Genomic DNA, 18,594 nt, shown 5'->3' with positions numbered 1-18,594 from the left:
AGTTATCCAGCTGGAAATTAAACACGTTCCTGGCAGTCCCAAAGAGTGACTGTTTGGGCAGCACTACTACAGCTGGGGCTGAGGGCAGCTCTTATCACTGCAGCGTGTCCAGAGATGTGCCAAGGAAGCCTCAGGCAGAGTTCTGCAAAAGCCTCTCTCCATCCAGACTTTACTTCTGAGGTTTGTGGGTTAAATGTATAGCCTTTGTTCTTAGACAACCACTTGCACTGCAAATCACCTCACAACTGCACAATCAGATCTCATACTAAAGTCAAAACTGGGAAGAATCTTGCAGAGGAAAAAACAAAAGACCACCATATTTTATTGGAGTGATTTTATTCAAAAGTGCAAGTACAGTCCTAGCTAGACTGTAGGGCTATGGGACTTGGGACCGGCACGCAAAGTGAGGTGGGAAAACATCATCATGGCTACATTTCCTGATATTATGAGACCAGAGCCCTCACCTATAATATGAAATTCACACTTTTCCTGTACCCAAAGGGAGCACAAAAGAGAATTGTTGTGGCACCACAACAGTCCCAGGTAGTAGGCTGTACCTTTATCAGTCAGAAATATCAGTACCCTTATCTGTCAGAAATAAATTTCACAGCCAGCCACCACTGACAGCCAGAGCCAAGGCTTGAATCCCCAGGAAAACCAAAACTATGGACAGTACATTAGTAAGTATAGATGTGGATAAAGGTGTAATAAAGGAAAACTATCTCTTTTAAGCATTTATCTTAGAATAATGCAAAGTTCTGAAGATGATCCCTATTCTGGTAGATATTAGGAGACAGTAGGGAGACAGCATCTGTCACTGCTCTTTATCAAAGGTATGTGAAGTTACCTTAAACTGGGGAAAACTGCTACTGAATTACTAAAATTATTCAGTACTGGGGAGAAAAGGGGGTTCTTTGCCCCCACAGAAGAGATGCTGAATAGCAGCATGGCAGAATTTCTCCACATCGTTTGTTACCTTGGTATGAGATGAACCAAGGCAGTGAATGCTGTCATTTTATATTCAGCTATTACAAGTCTGAGCAATTACATTAAACTGAAATCCCTCAGATCAAATGAATTCAAACAGCAGTTGTCAAAGTATTTCCCTTCAGCTGCCCTACTGATAAGATTAACTTGTAAACAGAAACAAACCAAAAATCTACCCACCCAGGTCTACACAACTCCTGCACTTTGGTTCCCCCAGCAGCCTTCAGTGCTGCTGCTCGGACCCCTGGTCAGAAATAAATGCACCCCAACAAATGAGAAATTGTATCTTCATGAATTCCCACCTCCTAGAAGAGCCACCCTCTCACACACAGCCTGTACTTATTAGAGGGCTGAGGGCTGTGAGGATGGCTGGGAGCAGAGCACAGGGCCAGCTGGAACCAGGGAGGGCTGGTGGCTTCCCAGCTGTGCAAGCAAGGTTCATTCTGGAATCACCAAACTTCTGAAAATGGCCCAAAGTCTGAGGCGAGCATTTTACAGAACATTCTCTCTGCCAAGTAAAAGCACTCCAATTTACAAAGTGCACTATAAAACTGCCCACTTTCTAGTCCATGGTCAAATCTGCTATTCCTCCACTAATGCCTGCAATGCACAAGAAATGAGACTTTATTTTGCTGTTTACTTTTCAAGACTGTAATTTTTTTTAATTGTCTATGAGACAGAAAAAAATGAACGTAACATCTTGGAGGAATAAAAAGAGGAAATGGGAAAATCATATATAAACCAGCTGTTTGACAGATCTAATTTCATATACAAAAGGAAAGGGTGTCCTCTTACATGGCAACTTACTGTAAACTTCCTTATTTCACATTCTGCTTTGCAACCTTTCAAACGAAATGCTCATATATCTTTTCCTAAATACTGAGTGGCTCTTTTTGTAAACAGTAATTATAAAGAAGGCATTTATGTGCCCATTTGTGTTCATAAAGAACATTAAAAGAAGTTCCATTTCCTGACACCCAATACAGACCTTTGTGAGAACTGTATTTATGTAAGCTGTGTTTTCCCAAAGGATATCCCATCTGGCATATGACCTAATGTTGAGTGTCGTAAAACTAGTAATGGATTACATAAATGATAAGAATATTTATTGAACTTGGGTGGCCATGAACAAAAATGTGAACAGGTTGCAGAATCTGAAATGGGGAAATCTCCTTTCACAAGCAGTTTTACCAATGGGACCATAAAGCTATGCATATTTTAATACATTCATTATCTTCTATGGCTACTTCATAGCAAATCTACTATTCTCAAAATATACAGTTAGGTGTCTCTGTAAATTGTGTGTTAAGAATTTATTACTAGAATTCACCCATCAGAAAGTGAGTTGTTTATCCATAATCTGGTAAAAAACAGCAAACTTTCTTTAAAATGGATTCTGTTTAAAATTTATGAGTCACATCAAAACACTGTTTTCTAAATACAAAAATGTCAGCATTTTCTTCCAGCATTTACAGCACTGGTGGTAATCATCAGAAGCGTTATCTGCTCAGAATGAGTTCTACTTCTATTTTGACACCAGAATTTAAAGTAGAAAAAAAGGAGAGGAAAAGGCACATCTACCTAAAGCACGTTTATATGCCTGAAGATGAAAGGGATCCTTTTATCATTTTTAAAATTTGAAGTTTATCAAAATTTCCCTTTCCAACGATTTTCTTAACAAATATCGTTTGAGGTGGATTCATCCCTCTGTATCCCAGCAGTCCTCCTGCTGTGACTGCCACCAGGCATCCTCCTGACAGCTCAGCAGTGCCCATACCCTGTCCATCTGCCGAGGGCTTTGTGACCTGCCCAGCACAGCCCCTGCCCAGCACACATGCACCTCCACTCCCTGTGTCCCCATCTGGCCAGCCCTTGGGGACAAGGGCCAAGCCTTGCCCTCCCAGCCACGCAGCCACCCCTTGACAAAGTGTGACTGTGCAGGTGCCTCTCCCATGGCACAGCCACCTATGAGACACGGAATACACAGACATCACATGAATCCTGTGTGCTGCTCCCTTTCCCAAGTCCTTTGTTTCTCCCTTGTGCTGACGCTGTTTAACAACTCACTGTGCCTCCCCTTATCTCACCTTAAGGTAATTATTTATACAGTGACACAAATCTGATCTGCGAAGGCAAAGCGTGTGGTGTCAAGGGATGTATGATGTTTCATCCACTGGCTAATTTTAGTCTATAAAGCAAATTTTTCACCAGCACATTCTTTTAAATAATTTAAAATGACAATTTCTTTTTCTTTCTGAAATATTATATATGAGCTGTCAAGTCAAATGCTACCTGCAACTGATGGTAAAAACTTCTCTGGATTTCATTAAACCAGTTTTGCAAAGGCACAAAGTCTACTTTCTAAGCATCTTCTTGAAGGACATTATCAGTGAGTCTATTTAGTTAATAGCATCTGCTCCATTTCGTTTGATAAATTTTTCCATTTCTAGTTCAGTTTAGACACTAAGAGATTAACACTTCATCTGGGGAAGGCAAGGGAGGAATAAAGCAAGAAATTGCATCAAAACTAGTTTAATTTTTATTCCATTTAATAAAAGTTTAATTAAAAAGCATTGTCTAAAAAAATCAATAATTTAAATAAATGTTATTTGATTTTTTTCTTTTTCATTTTCATAACATGCACATGGAAAAATAACCACCTAGAGCTATAGTATGCCTGGGACTCTATAAATGAGCCATGCTCAATTGCTACTGAATATACTTCTGACCTCTAGAATGAACCGTAAACACTGCAAGGATTAGGTACTTCAAGTGAACTATAGAAAGAAAAATAATTAAAAAACGATTACAGTAACTAGGGCTGGAGGTGCTCTCCTTTTCAGCCAGTACTATTAAATCCAACTGTGAAGTAACAGAGTTTGTTTTTATCTTTTCTAAAGTAAATACATGTTCAAGTTTTCTGGCTTCTAGTGTTCATTAAAGCATAGTTCACCACACATTTGAAGCATTTTTTTTTTTCTTAGAACTGGACAATTTTTAAGCCAAACTACAATAAGTGGTTTGTTTAACAGCTACATCCATCTTCAGTAATGGGAGATATCCAGTGTTTATATACAAAACCTGGTTAAAAGCACACAAGATAAATAAAATAAAAATACAGAAAAAGGTGTTTTGCTTTTTTCCAGCCACTGAAAACTTTTTCCAGCACATTTGCTGTGCACAATATATGTAACTGCCTAGTCCAGATGGCATGGTCATGCTCTTTCACCCAAGTTGTTCAACTTGTCTCTCTTTTTTGAATATAATCCAGGTGTTACACATAGAGGAAAACTACACTGCATCTCACCCTCTACTGACACCACCAAAACCACTATGCACTTTTAAAACCTAGGGATTGTATTTTACTAAAACACACAGGTTTCACACCATTCCAATAATATCCTATTCACCTACGCAGGTTAATAAGGAAATGAAAAATAATTAACAATAATTTTTAGTTTAGTCTTTAATTGCTTTTATGTGAATAATGCTCAGAGGTGAAGGCTGCTCCTAAGCACAATTATTAACACAACCATTAACACAATTCTTACATTCATACTCTGATGGCTTGAATTCTCTAAAACATTCATACATTTTGATTATGTTTACCCATTCTCTTTTTGAAAAGCTGCATGTCTGTGGCCATATTCTGCAGCGTTTCACAAGCTAGAAGACTTAGCTGTTCAAATAAAAATTGTAATTTTATGATTTGATTACTTACAACTCTTCAGTACTCCTACTCATGTTATACAGTCCAGTTAAACAGAGATGCAGTTGTGAATTACTAAATGTAAATTCTTTATGGAATGCACTACTCCTCAAAGCATGCTAAAATAATAATATTTTCAGGTCAAAAAGGTGAATTGTTCCTAATTACAGCTAAGTAATGTTATGGTGTCCTCTGGATCTAGCCTAATTAAAATAGCATCCCATAGGTCAAAAGCTAACTTTTATTAATAAATCATAAAGGTTCATAATTGCAGTTGGTGCATTATTTTCATTACTAATAAAAAATATGCCTTGAAAGCTATTTCTCATTGTCATTTTGGGAAACATTACAATGAATGGTATGTGGAAAATATTCTATTTACATATTCTTTTGCTCTGTTATGATGCTCACATTTCAGCTCCAAAAGCAAATCAGCTTGCACTAATAATCTTCAACTCAACACACAACATGTATCTGATGACCACTTAAGGCAAAGGCAGCAGTTTTCTAATTAAAATAATTATTTTCAAGCACTGTGCTAGCACTGTAATAGCCAAACACTCGACTATTCTAAATCATCTCTCTGTGCACTACAGTTTGAAGCTAGGAGGAGATTCTCTAAGATTTTTTTCTGAAAGGACAAAAAGCCCCAAACAACTCTGAATATTTATGAGTTTAAAGTGTAGAAACAGGTGTCTGCCTACAATCACATGCATGACCCGGCTGAATATACTACCCTAGATTCTTATCTCTATAGAAAAATTTTCTTTTTCTGTATGACTTGATTATTCACAATAGAAAGCAGCCATGCAAGTACTGGAATATTCATGTTCTCATGCAATTTGACTGGCAGTTCTGTAATTGTGGTAAGCTGCTTTGACCAAGGTTTCTATAGCAACAGCTTTACTGTCAATTCTTACCTGTTTTCTGGTCATCCATTGTACTGAGCTTAGTCTCGTCAGCTACTGTTAAAAGGTAAATGCATAACGGTTAGCCCAGTTAGTGCCCATGCCCCACATGCACTCAACATTCCTTCTGGTCTGCATATTTTCTTTTCAAGTTAGGGGACCTTAGAAATGTCCTACTTCATGCAAATAAACTGCAAGAGTAAGCAAACATTCTGGGTAGAAGTGGCAGCAAACTAGTGACCACCATGCAGTGTCAGTCATGTTCACATCACAGGCAGGTACGGTATGTTATGGACACGTTAGCACACAGCAACTAGTCAAGACAAGTCAACACCTCCAACCTGACTGTAGCCTGAGGAAATTTGTGAATTAGGGATTGTAAGCAAGACATTCACAACTATTGTAAAGAAGGGAGCTGTATTTTATTTTATTATTCTGATTAGGGAATTCTGAGTGTTTAAACCATCAAAACTCACTGTTTGAGGTTACACTGCACTTCAGAATCTAAATTCAATGGCAGAAAAATCGATGGGCTTGTTAGGAATTACTTATTCTCAGTTGGTTTATCAGTTAAAATGATCACTGTGATTGCCTGTCTTAGCCACTGTTACTTTATACAGCTTCTGTTATAAATATTAAAACTTGGGTCTCAGACAAATGTTAGCCTAGTCCCATTTTCTAATTCTGAATTCATCTACAAAATGAGAAACTATGAAGGACCTTTAAGGCTAACTGCATTATAATCATGGACTGAGAATAAACCTGGCTACCCAGGACCACAGCATGGTACAGTTTTACACAGTTATTCTATAGGGATTGGCAAATGCATTTTTCACCTCCATTTTAATAAATACTGTTTACTGTGTTTAGGTATAAACATATATCCAGAGGGCTGTGATATTTGAATGCATGGACATTTACAAACAACACCCAGGCCACTTGGCCATTCAAGTTAGTACTTTACTACCCACAAATAGACATTATGTGCAGTACTATTGCACATACACAATCTGTTTGGAATTATGAAATCTATATACTTACAACATGAAAACCAGGTTCAAATAAAAAAAATTGAAAAACATCACTCACTACCTAGATCCATGCTTTTGGATTTTCGTGTTTTAACAAACTCCAACTGACTGGCATCTGAAAATTGCTTTGTACGTTTTTCTGACATGCTCTGGCGTCCAAAACCCTCTCGCTGGAAGGCAAGTACTGGATCAACATCTGGACTAAGGGTGCTGTAGGAAGGGAAAAAAATCATGCAAACATTTATCAAGATCACGCAACCTTTCACTCTTCAGAGAAAACCATTTATTTAGCATGTGACTTCTACCAACCATTAAGTGCACAGTTTTAAATACACCACTGCAAGTATTCAGTTACACACCAATGGATTTGTTTTACTGCATTAAGCAATTCTAGTTAAAAAGTACCAAGAATTTAACTTACAGTTTTAATGAAAGATATACACATCTGGTCCATTATACATATTCTATCAGAACATAAAGTCCAACACAGGAATAATTTGAGGGAGAATAAAACAGTTCTTTTTTCTTTCTGAGAAAAAAAAAATTATTCTATTGATAGAAAGTTACCTAGTTTGCATTTATCAGGAAATGGTTTTAGTAGAACATAAGTAGATGCTTCCTGCCTGAAGCCCACAGAGCTTCAAACTTCTTAATTTAAATACTTTGCATTAAAATTTCTCTCCATAGGTGAAATTTCTTGTAGGTTTTTTCACAGCTTCTCCTGATTTTAGCCTGACTGTGACAAACAGGTATATATTTACTCATTGCTTCCCCAAAGAGCAAGTATTTGCCACAATGGATCCACCACCAAATCAGAAATGGGGGGAACTGTATTTGGATTTTGTTTCTTCTGCAGGTTTCTAAAGTGACATCAGGTCAGCGAGTTGCCTCAGAAGCATGCTGAAGACAGATTTATTGATGGTGCTCAAACACTGGCAGAATCAAGAGTACAAGAATGCAGGCAAAATTTGGTGTGCATGATAAAAACATTTTTTTGAAAGGTAAGATTGTGTACTGCTAATAAACAATATGAAAGGAAATTCACACAAACATCTTCTGGCTCCTAAAAAAGGGGATAGTATATAGATCTCTAGTTCAGCTGGCACAAAAAGAAATCAAAAGCATAAAATACTGAAAAAACCCCAGTATTTTGGACCATTGTTATCTATCTTATAGGTAAATGATCCCTCAAAATCCCCTCTTTGAATATTTTTGTGCTTCAAGATCAAAAAACTTCAATATTTTGTCACTGAGATCTCTAAATAGATCTCTAAATGACACTCAATATATTGTGTTCATACATTTTACTGTTACGATCATGTTTCTAAATTATTATTTTTACTGTATGGGCTAAGTATAATACACCTCTCATTCCTAGTGAGAAAGAGGCAAACAGTGAATTTCTGCAAAAAAAAACCTTTTACTTTTAAATTCTGTAACATGCACATGTTTATGTATGACATGTATTCTAATTTACTGAAGTATCTTTGATCAAGAAACACTTGGGTATTACTCAAAACAATGAAAAAGAGGTAAGGAAAAGTGTCCAAAGGTAAAAAGTTCTATAAAGGATGAAAATCACTATCCTCATTACCACGCAGCCAAAAAGAAATTCAGTCTAGTAATGGCAGGTTTACAAATAATAAGATATGTGCTTGTGACAGGCATTTAATACTTCAGTGTGAGCAGGATCAGAGCTTATGTGAATAAAGCCAATGTCAAGTGCCTTTTGACTTTAATGTTTCTGGCTCAGGCTCATAATGTTTTACATTTAATTACTGCAACTATTTCAGAGATGTCTGTGCAATTTAGCAATGTTCTCAAGCATCTGCTTAAAAGCTCTGATGATTCAGAGACCAAACTCAAAAATAACTATTTAGTCCTAACATTCACTCCCACAAAATAGGGGGGAAAATTATCTCCACGCACACGATAGAAAGATAAAACAGACAAGGCCAATATACACGTCTAGCATTTATAGCAGGGCAGCACATAGCTGGGTAAGAATCACCTAAATCTGAAAATGTCCTCCAAGGTGACTCAAACTGAACTTATAGGGTTTCAACACCTTTCATAATCAGATCATAATTGACTTTCCCAAGGCCACACAGAAGTTTCTGGCTCCCTGCTAGCCCTTGTCTCTGAAGGCCAGAAAAATGTGGTTTTACTAAGTGAGAATTTTTTTCCTGCAACATCTGTTAGCACAGGCTCACGTTTGTTAAAATGACTGGCTTCATCTTGCCGAACAAAATGTACCCTGTGACACTTTCTTCGAGAAAGGTGAACTTATACAATTATTTGGTTTGGCTGTAATGCTTTTTTTCATACAAGCTTGCTTTGATCCACCTATATAAAACTTCTAGTAGAGCAGAATATAATTTTCATGTAAACACAGCACACATATATCGAACTTGAAGCCTTAAGAACAGATTAAAACTCCAGTGTCAAATACAACTTGAAAAGGACACCACAGGTCCCAGAGAGAGCAGCAGGGTCTGGACATGGCATCAGCAACTGGGATTTTGGGAGGCTGGAAGCCAGCATTTCCACTGACACCGCTTTTAGAGATGTTCTTTCTGCTTCCCTGATCTGCCCTTGTCACACCTCCCTTCCACACATACTTACTAAGGGAGTTATTGTTACAAGTTTGCATACTATCCTCCTCTCCAAAGATGCTACTTAGCACCTTTATTTCAGCCTTAGGTAGAGTTCTGAATTTTCATGTTTTATTTCTATTATTAATGACTCACAAGTGTGTTTTAGTAATTAAGGAAGGAGTGGGTCACAGGAGTCTGAATGCATGTACATTGTCTAAAAGTATTTGAAAGTCCCCGTGACGAGCTACAGCGCTAAAGCCAATGAGAACAAAGGAGGAATTAATGCCCCTAAAAATGCCTCATTTTAATATTTTTCAACTACATCAATAAAAGACAGAGGTGAATTTAGTGCAAGTCATTAAGCAATGCCAAATGCAATTTACTATATTCTAGAATACTTAACAAATAAGATTTCTGGAATGACAGCTGATCCTTAAAAGAATGTAACCGTCTTCTGACCCTCAATGTTATTAAAATTCCATTTATTAATCCTGTCTTATTGCCCCTTTGTTTTCATAACATTTTCATCAAGGATTAGGGAGATATTGTGAGGCTGAAAAAGCTTACATTTTCTTCTGTGATTCAGAACAGCTGCCATTCTTGTTTGGATAACCCTTCATCCATATTCTTAGTTTTACCCTTTGTGCCTTCCAGCAAAATCATACAATGCACCTTCGTTTTACAAGTCTTCCTTCATCCATTAGTAACAGGAAATTATAGCAACAATCTAATTCTATTGCTATTTACTTTTTTTACAAATAGAATACACTAGATACTGAAGCACTACACTGATCTAACTCTTTTAAGTGCCACTGTATCTGAAGACTTTTACAGTTTCTCACACACACACTTAATTTTTTTAGAGTGTGATCAAGTCTACATTATCTAATCCCTTTTTTAAGGGATTAAATTTTTCTTTACTGTTACTTTATTTACAAAGAAATAAATAGCAAGACACACTGCAGAATTCAATGTAAAAGCATCTGCAGTTTTCAAAAGGGCTTTAACTTTATTTCATAGGATTTTGCTCACATTCAGCTAAAAATACTCCCTCAGAAATAGGCTATTATGTGCAGGCTCAAGTACTATTCTATTTAAATGTCTCAGATTCTCAGCTCTAAAAGCTTTTACAAAAGAAAAATGGACTTTTCATGGACCCAGATTACAGATATGATTTGCCCATAAGAAGGAAATGCAACATCAAAAAAAAAAGTAAATGAGAATGAAAAAATTACATTTTCATACAATCATTAAAACAGAGCTTAAAATACAGAACTTGATTCCCTGATATAAGATGAAATAAACTGGTTTGAAGCAAGAAGAAGCTGACAGGTGCATATCAGCCAGCAGGTGCTATTGCTGTTTTATTAAGATATTGCTGACACATTCATAACAGGCTCAAGAGACAAGAAAAATAAGAAAATTCATGTACTTCACACCATTTGTGGTAATTATCTAGCTTCAAGAAGTAGCGGCGTACAGAGGTGGGCTTTTATTTAGCTATTACTATAGATAATTACAAGACTTGTAAATTAAATCTTAGATCTGTATTAATTGTACTAACTAAGCAATAAACAGTATTTCTTTGCCAGGAACATTAGAAAGTCAATAATGGAGCTCAATGCATTTCTCATCAATGCTCTTGCATTAAAATGTGTAAAGTAATTGGAGAGTCAACCTAGGACTCAGAAAAGTTATTTTTACTATGGATTAAACATATAAAGTTATTTTCCATAGTTTTAAATGTGGAACCGTTTCTTTCTATTGTTTTAAATGTAGAGCATTACAGTATATTTTCTTTGCAAATCATCTAATAATATGAACAGCAGTTCTTCACACATAATGAAGAATTTTACCTAGCTCTTTTTGCACAAGCATTAACACAGAGGCAAAACAAAGAGCTTTGACCTCTAAGTAGATTAAAAAGACTAGTACATTATTAGGAAAAGCAAGGAAGTATACAGAAGTATTGCAATGCTCCTAGATATGCAATGGTATATAAAAATAAAATCTTTGTTTTATAAACTTTAAAATATTTACAGTGATGTTTGCAAACTACAATTTCCAATCAGTCTTTCATAAACTCATAAACCCATAAGCTGGGTTAGTTAACGATTAAATCATCAAAATAACACAGCTATGTACTAAGTAACATTTCCACAAATATGCATTAACGCAGCACAAAACTGCAACCAGAAGTATTTGGACAGACCTCTTCCCTGAAACAGGGACAATTACCAGTTTGAAAAGAGTAAAATCCAGATGTGACAAAAAAGAATTAAAATTAGCCAAAAACGTAACTTAAAGGAAAGGATGCAACTAAGCCCTCTCTTTTTTCCTTCCCCTAAACCATGCTCTTACCAGTCTGTTGACTCATTAATTGCAGCTTTAGCCCATCCACCAGAATCAACAGTGCCAAACCCAACATCATCATGGGAACTGGATGATGACTGGTCAGAGAGATGAGGAGGAAGGACAGACAGCCTGTCATCTTCAATAATGACAGTGTCATCCTGGGGCATGTTCACTGTTGGAGACAGCTGGTATTTACCTAGACAAAAGGGAGAAAAAAACCCAAAACTAAATACCAGCGGCGTGCAGAGAGCGCCTTGAAAAATATTTCATCAATAAAAGGTTATGTCAAACTGCAGTGCTACTGATAAGAGTGACACAAGGCAGAAAATATAATTAACTATGCCTCACTTTGTACCCATCTTCCTGTGCAGAAATCTGAGCAGTGATGTACAGCAGTTGTTTCTGTGGCCTACTGCAAGACCACAGGATCACAAAAGGGTTGAGGTTTGGAAGGAACCTCTCTTCTGGTCCAACCCATTCCACTCAAGCAGAGACACCTACAGACATGTACCTCAAACAAATTGCTGCGAGTACTGCTTCTGCACCACCTCCCTGAGCACTCTGTGCCAGTGCATGGTCAGCCTCACACTGAAGTGTTTCCTGATGTTCAGAGGGAACCTCCCAATTTTCTCTCTGTACCCTTAGTCTCAAGTCCTGGCTGAGGAACTGCTCAAAAAGACCTCTCTCAGAAGACAGTACCTCCTCTTGTATCACCTTGTTTGGTAGAAACAAAGAATGTGTTCCACAAAGACAAGCAGAGGCCATCACTTTTCCTGATCTGTCTGGCCCTCGTGAAGTGAGAAATTGTTCAAGTGATGCTGACAAGTGGACACATGCAAAATTTGGAGAAAAAAAATTACCAAATTCTATTATCAACAAATTCAAGTAAGTTTTAACACTTTTGTTGAAACACTTAAAAAAGAACCATCACATACATGATAGGGACTATCTCAAGACTCAGCATTAGTCTGTTCAGTGGCAGGCTTCATCAGGTAAATTTGTGAGAGTACAAGTTAGAAGTTGGTATGATCTTACTAAAACAATTTGTAAAATTGTCACATCTCATGAGAAGAAACACACTAGCTTAATCAACCATTAATCTTACAACAAACTGAAAATGATTCTAAAACTATGATGCACCAGAGTAATGTATCGCAAAACTCATATTTCCGTAACTTAAACTGCTTCTTAGGACACATCAATTATTTCCACGCTTTAGTTTCACTATAGATATGGGGGAAAATGTGAATAATTAGGGGAAAATAAAGTTTTCCTCTTTTCTGTAAAAGTTTCAAGTACCATCACTAACTTTGCATGCAATTATTAATAAACAAACAAACAAACAAACAAACCCCTATGTGTAAAGAGGTAGCTAAAATCTTCACTGCACTAGATAATACATATAGTAATCTTTCCAAACAGGGAAAAACTGGCTTCAAAAGGGATCATTAAAGAAGGCTTAAAAAGTGTCTGGAAGAAAAAGGTATACTGCATGATGAACATCTCATCACTGTCAAACTGAAATGAATGTATTCAGTTTGCATAACAGCTGATTCTGCCCAGCAATAGTTCCTTTGATGGACAGGTTAATGTTTAACCCGGTAATGTAATTCTTTCCAAACATAATGCCTGCAAGACTGTGAGCTCTGTAGTTAATAATATCTCCAAAGAATTGATTGTGAAAAGGTATAACCTTATGGCATTCAGCAGATTGAACTTCCCATTTCAGAGGCTACAGTAATTCAGTAACACTTTTAACTTTTCACTACCCTTCTTTATATCTGACAAGGGTGAAGACTGACATTTTAATAGTTGCTTTAGAATTTAGGAGAAAACCCATCTGACGTGCCTGCGCTTTTCATTGCAGATGAAGCTAAAAAACAGGTGAAAGGCTTCACCTCCAGCAGATGGTTGGACAACCCTCAGCACTGGACTCAATACATCCTTTGTAGAGAACTCAGCTGAAGTAGACAGAAAATACCCCTGGAGAATTAATTCCACAACTGTTGTGAGAAACCTTACAAGGAAACATCAAAGAAACTTCAAACCCAGTAATCTTCAGTATATTTGACTGATCTATGAATCTAAGGCATTGCTCAACCTGTCTATAAACCTCTTCAAGAAAATAATTTTCCCCCAGGCTAGAAAATTGCTATTTATACTCTGTGAAATTTAGACTTGACTACACTTCAAGTCCAGTTTTGCACAAACTAATTCAACTTCAGTGAGGTATTCTGTAATAACATACAGTATTTTGGACACTGCACTAAGAAAGGTAAAACATTCTCCCTTTCGAATGCTTCTCATCTCAGGACAGTGATGCTCAAATTTCTTGGACAAGTTACTGATCTAAAGAAGCACAGCCTGAGGACCACACCAAACTATTGGGTAAGAAGAGTTCCCATCTGTCTGTGCAGAAAAGAAGCCTCAGAGCTCCAGTATCAAATAGCTGGTCCAAGTCCACGAGGGTTTTCATCCTACAAGGAAAAATATGCCAAACGGCATATTTCAAAAAATTATATACAACTTTAAACCTATAATGCACCTATAATACACCAGAAAATAGTTTGTACCTGAACTAAATCACCAACATAAAGCACTCCAAAAAAACCCTGAGCACACACAGTACATAGTATGAATAACAGGTTTATTCATGAAGAACTAATCTGCTCTAGGTCCTTTCAAATCTTGAAATTCCCTGCAGTTTGTTTAATATGTTTCTGGGATAACTTGGCTACAATACTGACACTGCATTGACATGGAAATCTTTCTGGCTTGATCCTTGTGCTTTTGCTATTGCTTTCTCTTTAAAGGATGGTCGACAAAATCTGTTGAACACTCTCACCGTATGTTCAAAACCTGGTATTACCTTATGAATGACTCATGAGCATGTTGATACTGTGGGATTCAGACCAATAGTACAACAAATGCCTGGAGAATGACTAACAACAAAAATTTCTCCACTCTATGCAGGCCTTGGATTTCAAGAAAGTGCTCAGATCTGTCAAATATTGTAGAAGAGCACTACATTTTGATGAGATTCCTGGCCAAGGAACTACATTCTGATTGTTAAGGGTTATATTCATTTCACTGAGACACACACTTTACATCTCTAGCTAAATTTTTGTCAGTAGTACTTCCTTCTGATTCCACCCTTAAGACAGCAATTATTTATGTAGAGAACAGAGTATTTCCTGTTTTGTAGGAGCCATCAAATTTTACAAAGTTCTGGGGGATCCTTCAGGATGAAAAGCACATTCAGTGCAAGCGATTGTTATTCTGCGTACCTCCCTGATAGATAACTTCTGTTTAGCCGCTGTTAGCAACAAAACCAACCAAGTTCATAAAAAAAATATCAGCAACTAGAAGAAGGAGATGAAAGAGGACTTTGTACTAAGCTGTTTGTTGAATAAGAATAATTTATATAGACAGCAGCTATGTATTTGTATATTGCAAAACTCAGGAGCATAATGCATGATCTACAAGAATGGTATGTCAGAAGAAGACTTGAATTTTTAATTATAAAGCCAAGCAAACCAGTAAAACACAGTTGGTATACTGGATAACATGCGCCCTGTAAATATTAAAATAAATAAATATAAGGGTTTATTACAGCCATCTAATTCTTAAAAGACCCAGTTTATATAAATAAAATATCCCATCTCCTTCCAACCAAAAGTATTCCCTGAATACAGAAAGTTGTATCTTTTCTTCATCAAAATTTTCAGTGAAATATTATTAAATAAAAAGCATAAGAAAATCTATAATAGCAATAACTACCTAGAAAAGTAAATCAGCATGAGAATGATCAGAAACAATAAAAAATTCACGTAACTTTATTGCAGTAAGCAAACATTATTTTACGTAATTTAAATCACATCCTAAAATTGGTATTTTATTCTCACTCTCGCAGCAAGGCTCTGACAGCTAGTTCTTGCTTGTCAGTTATGAAGGAGTAAGGAAATTGTCTTAAATACCTTTCCTGAAACTACATTAATAGTATTTAAAAGAACAAAACACTCTTAAAATCTTTGTTCCAAATTTAAAGTAGTGACTAAAACAAGCAGGCATTTTTCAGACTTTGAGATTGTTACTTTTGAATAGTTGAACTTAGGAAGGAAGAAAACTCAAACCCATCCAAGAGAAAAAACAGCAGGAAGACCTACTCCTTCATCTGTAAAAACAAACTGTCATCTCCTCACTAAAAAGTACTGACTACTAAAAGTTTGTATAGTTAAATCCATTGAGGGGTAAATCAAAAGACATCAGATGATTCAGAGAGATCATCAAGGGGTTTCTTGATATGGGTAGAGCACTCAAGGAAAGTAGTAATGCATAAAGAACTCCTTTGGGCTGGTTTTCATGGGCAGGACTGGTGTGGGAAGTTACAGACCTTCAGTGTTCTTCAGCCAGATTGTTCCTAGGACTAATCTTCACTTTTTAGGCCAATTTTCAAGAGAGTAAGATACACATACGTTCTCAGGGAAAAAAAAAAAAAAAAAAACCTGATTTTTTTCTCATTACCAATATCAAAGAAGACAAGGATTCCACTGCACAGAAGTGACTGAGTCTTAAAAATGTTAGCTATTTTAAACAAGCAACTGTACCCGCCTCTCCCAACAGGCAATACCTCTCTGTAGTACAGCACTGCAAGAAAACTTGCATGCTAAAGATTACGAACACTACAGTTTTAATTTAGTGGTACTGATTAATTTGGAAAAAAATAGTCTATTAGAAAACTGAGCATTCCCTAAAAACTGGGTTTAAACACCACAGGTCTGCGAAGCTGCTGTGATTGCAGAAGGGAACAGCCCAATTCTGGAAAGGCCAGTTTTTAGTTACATGCCACTAGATCACATTTACTATGAGGTACAGGCACAATCTGATTTTCCACTAACACGTTTCCACTAACGATTCAATGGATTAAAGTCACAACCAATCACTTTTCTACATAGTTTCTGGTCCCCAAAAAACAATTCAGAATGATTCATGGGAAATCAAAACATTAACTTAGGGTTATAAGAAACTTAGAAAAGGAAGGAAGGTTTGTTGTTTGGTTTTGGTTTTGTTTTCCTGCCTATGTATACAATGCAAAGGTATCTAAAAGTATTAGATGTTAACAGCTTTGGAAATACTGTTTTGCTTTCTTTCTTTTTTTTTTTTTCTTTTTTTGTAGTTTAAACATCAATTACTGGTTTCTGCTAAAGGGATGATACCAGACTGGTGAACTACTAGTTCAGTTTGGCATGGCAAGCCTTGTGCTCCTCTGATGTCAAAGGAAACTGCATTGCTGACACACAAGCATCCAGACTCTCTCTGGGTTCCTTCTCCCATCAATGGACAACGTGTTTAAGTGATAATTTGTTAACGCTTATATGAGCTCTGTGTGTAAATCCTCTGCAGCACTGATGGAAAAAGCAGAAGGCAGTGCTTTGAAAATGTTTTATCTAAAGCCTTGACACCACAAGAACTAGCTCTTTCTATGAGAGAGTAGTGATAAAGACTTCAAATTATTTTATCACTCCTTAAATTTGTTGACAAACAAATACAACTTTTTCTAAATTTTTATCTTTAAGAGCATATGACTTTGGGTGACAAGGTTTCACACTGCCTTGATTTTCATGTGCACATTTTTTTCTTCCAAGCTGCACAAAATGAAATGCAATAGAACAGAATATGACATGTTTCTAATTACTATTGCCCAAATCCACCAAAAAAGGACAGAAGCCTTACTGGAAGAAATACCCTAAATAGCAAACTTGTGGATTTTCAGAGAGTTTAACAACAGTCCTATTTTGCTGCCACAAGGAAAATGCAAACCTCAAAATGCAAAAATTATTTTAAAAAGAAAACATGGGGAAAAAAAAAATCCAAATACATAGAGTGAAAAACATAAACAAACTGTTGACTGGTGGTAGACTAATTTTCTAAGGCTGAAAACTAATCTAAGGCAATTGAAAACTAAATTAAGCCTTGTTTCATATCAAGTTTATAGCAGCATCCTCTAATATATTCTGTGTATCTAACACACTAAAAAAAAGTCCTGGATTTAATAGCCATATCTTCTTTTTAAAACTTGCAATTCAAGCGTGCAAACGTCATGTCTTCTGTCAGGTGTTATTTTCATCAAGCTGCTTTTTGTGTTTAAACTTGAAAATCCTTTCAAACTAATCCCATCCCAGTCAGTAAATCCAACCACTCCTGTGGCAAAGCAAGTCTTTATTACCTAGCTCTGTACATCAGAAGTTGAATGGCTGCAAAGCAACCACTAATAACCTCATTATCCACTGGGACCATGCAGATGGTAGGGCACAGAATCTACACAAGGGATTAAAATTAGCTATGATTTTATTCATACGTTTTAAAATTAGTGTCCTACAAAGCAAAAATTCAAATAAATTAGTAAGTCTCTAATAAACACAAATGGATGCAAGTTTGCCTTATTTATTTTTGTATTTTAGTAGAACTGAAACATAGAAGAAGGAATGTTGAAAAAAACCTGTGAATTCCCATGACTTTGATGCAACATGGAGCTTAGACTGACCAGTAATTTATTGTCCCAAACCATACATTGAAAGAACATGTTAAATGCTACTATTATTCATTCTACGACCTGTCACAGGATACAAAATTCATTTTAGGATGACACCTTACCTTCTTCCTCACATTAACTATCCAGAAGGCTTGTATAGAAGAATTTTAAGGCACGTTTCAAATTGGTCAGTGCAACCTCCACGTTCCCAATTCCCAGATAACATATTAATCACCCTTCAATGAATCACAGAGAGAAATAAAAACATGCCCTGCTTAGCAGAGCTGCTTTGACTCACCCATGATCCTGCCCAACACCGCGTTCTTTGTGGGCGACTCGCTGAGACCCTCGATCCCGCCGTACAGGGAGTGGGAAATCCTCCGCTCCCGGTCATCCAGCACAGTCTCTATGGGCAGCTCTGGCCCAGAGGGGCTTCCAGGTGATTCCAGCTGCAAAGAGAGGGGAAAATTAGTGC

The 18,594-nt window shown here is 36.7% G+C and overlaps 1 protein-coding gene across 8 annotated transcripts in view; it reads right to left on the bottom strand.

Annotated features, from left to right (window-relative positions):
* The window catches only part of PARD3 (par-3 family cell polarity regulator), a 440,918-nt gene that overhangs the window by 143,795 nt on the left and 278,529 nt on the right, over positions 1-18,594 (bottom strand). For 3 of the 8 annotated variants that reach the window (XM_062506777.1, XM_062506785.1, XM_062506795.1), the window contains 4 exons: positions 18,418-18,568; positions 11,594-11,783; positions 6,784-6,845; positions 5,617-5,661 (listed from right to left, as the gene is read on the bottom strand). In XM_062506777.1, coding sequence (XP_062362761.1) covers positions 5,617-5,661; positions 6,784-6,845; positions 11,594-11,783; positions 18,418-18,568 — 448 coding nt within the window. Of the gene's footprint in view, positions 1-5,616; positions 5,662-6,693; positions 6,846-11,593; positions 11,784-17,783; positions 17,789-18,413; positions 18,569-18,594 lie in introns of all 8 variants that reach the window. The other 5 variants (XM_062506759.1, XM_062506784.1, XM_062506750.1 and 2 more) reach the window with 3 other exon arrangements.

The sequence above is a fragment of the Cinclus cinclus genome, chromosome 1, assembly GCF_963662255.1.
Source record: "Cinclus cinclus chromosome 1, bCinCin1.1, whole genome shotgun sequence".
Taxonomy (NCBI): Eukaryota; Metazoa; Chordata; class Aves; order Passeriformes; family Cinclidae; genus Cinclus; species Cinclus cinclus.
The sequence above is the reverse complement of the archived record's forward strand: the minus strand, read 5'-3'. Positions and strand labels throughout refer to the sequence as shown.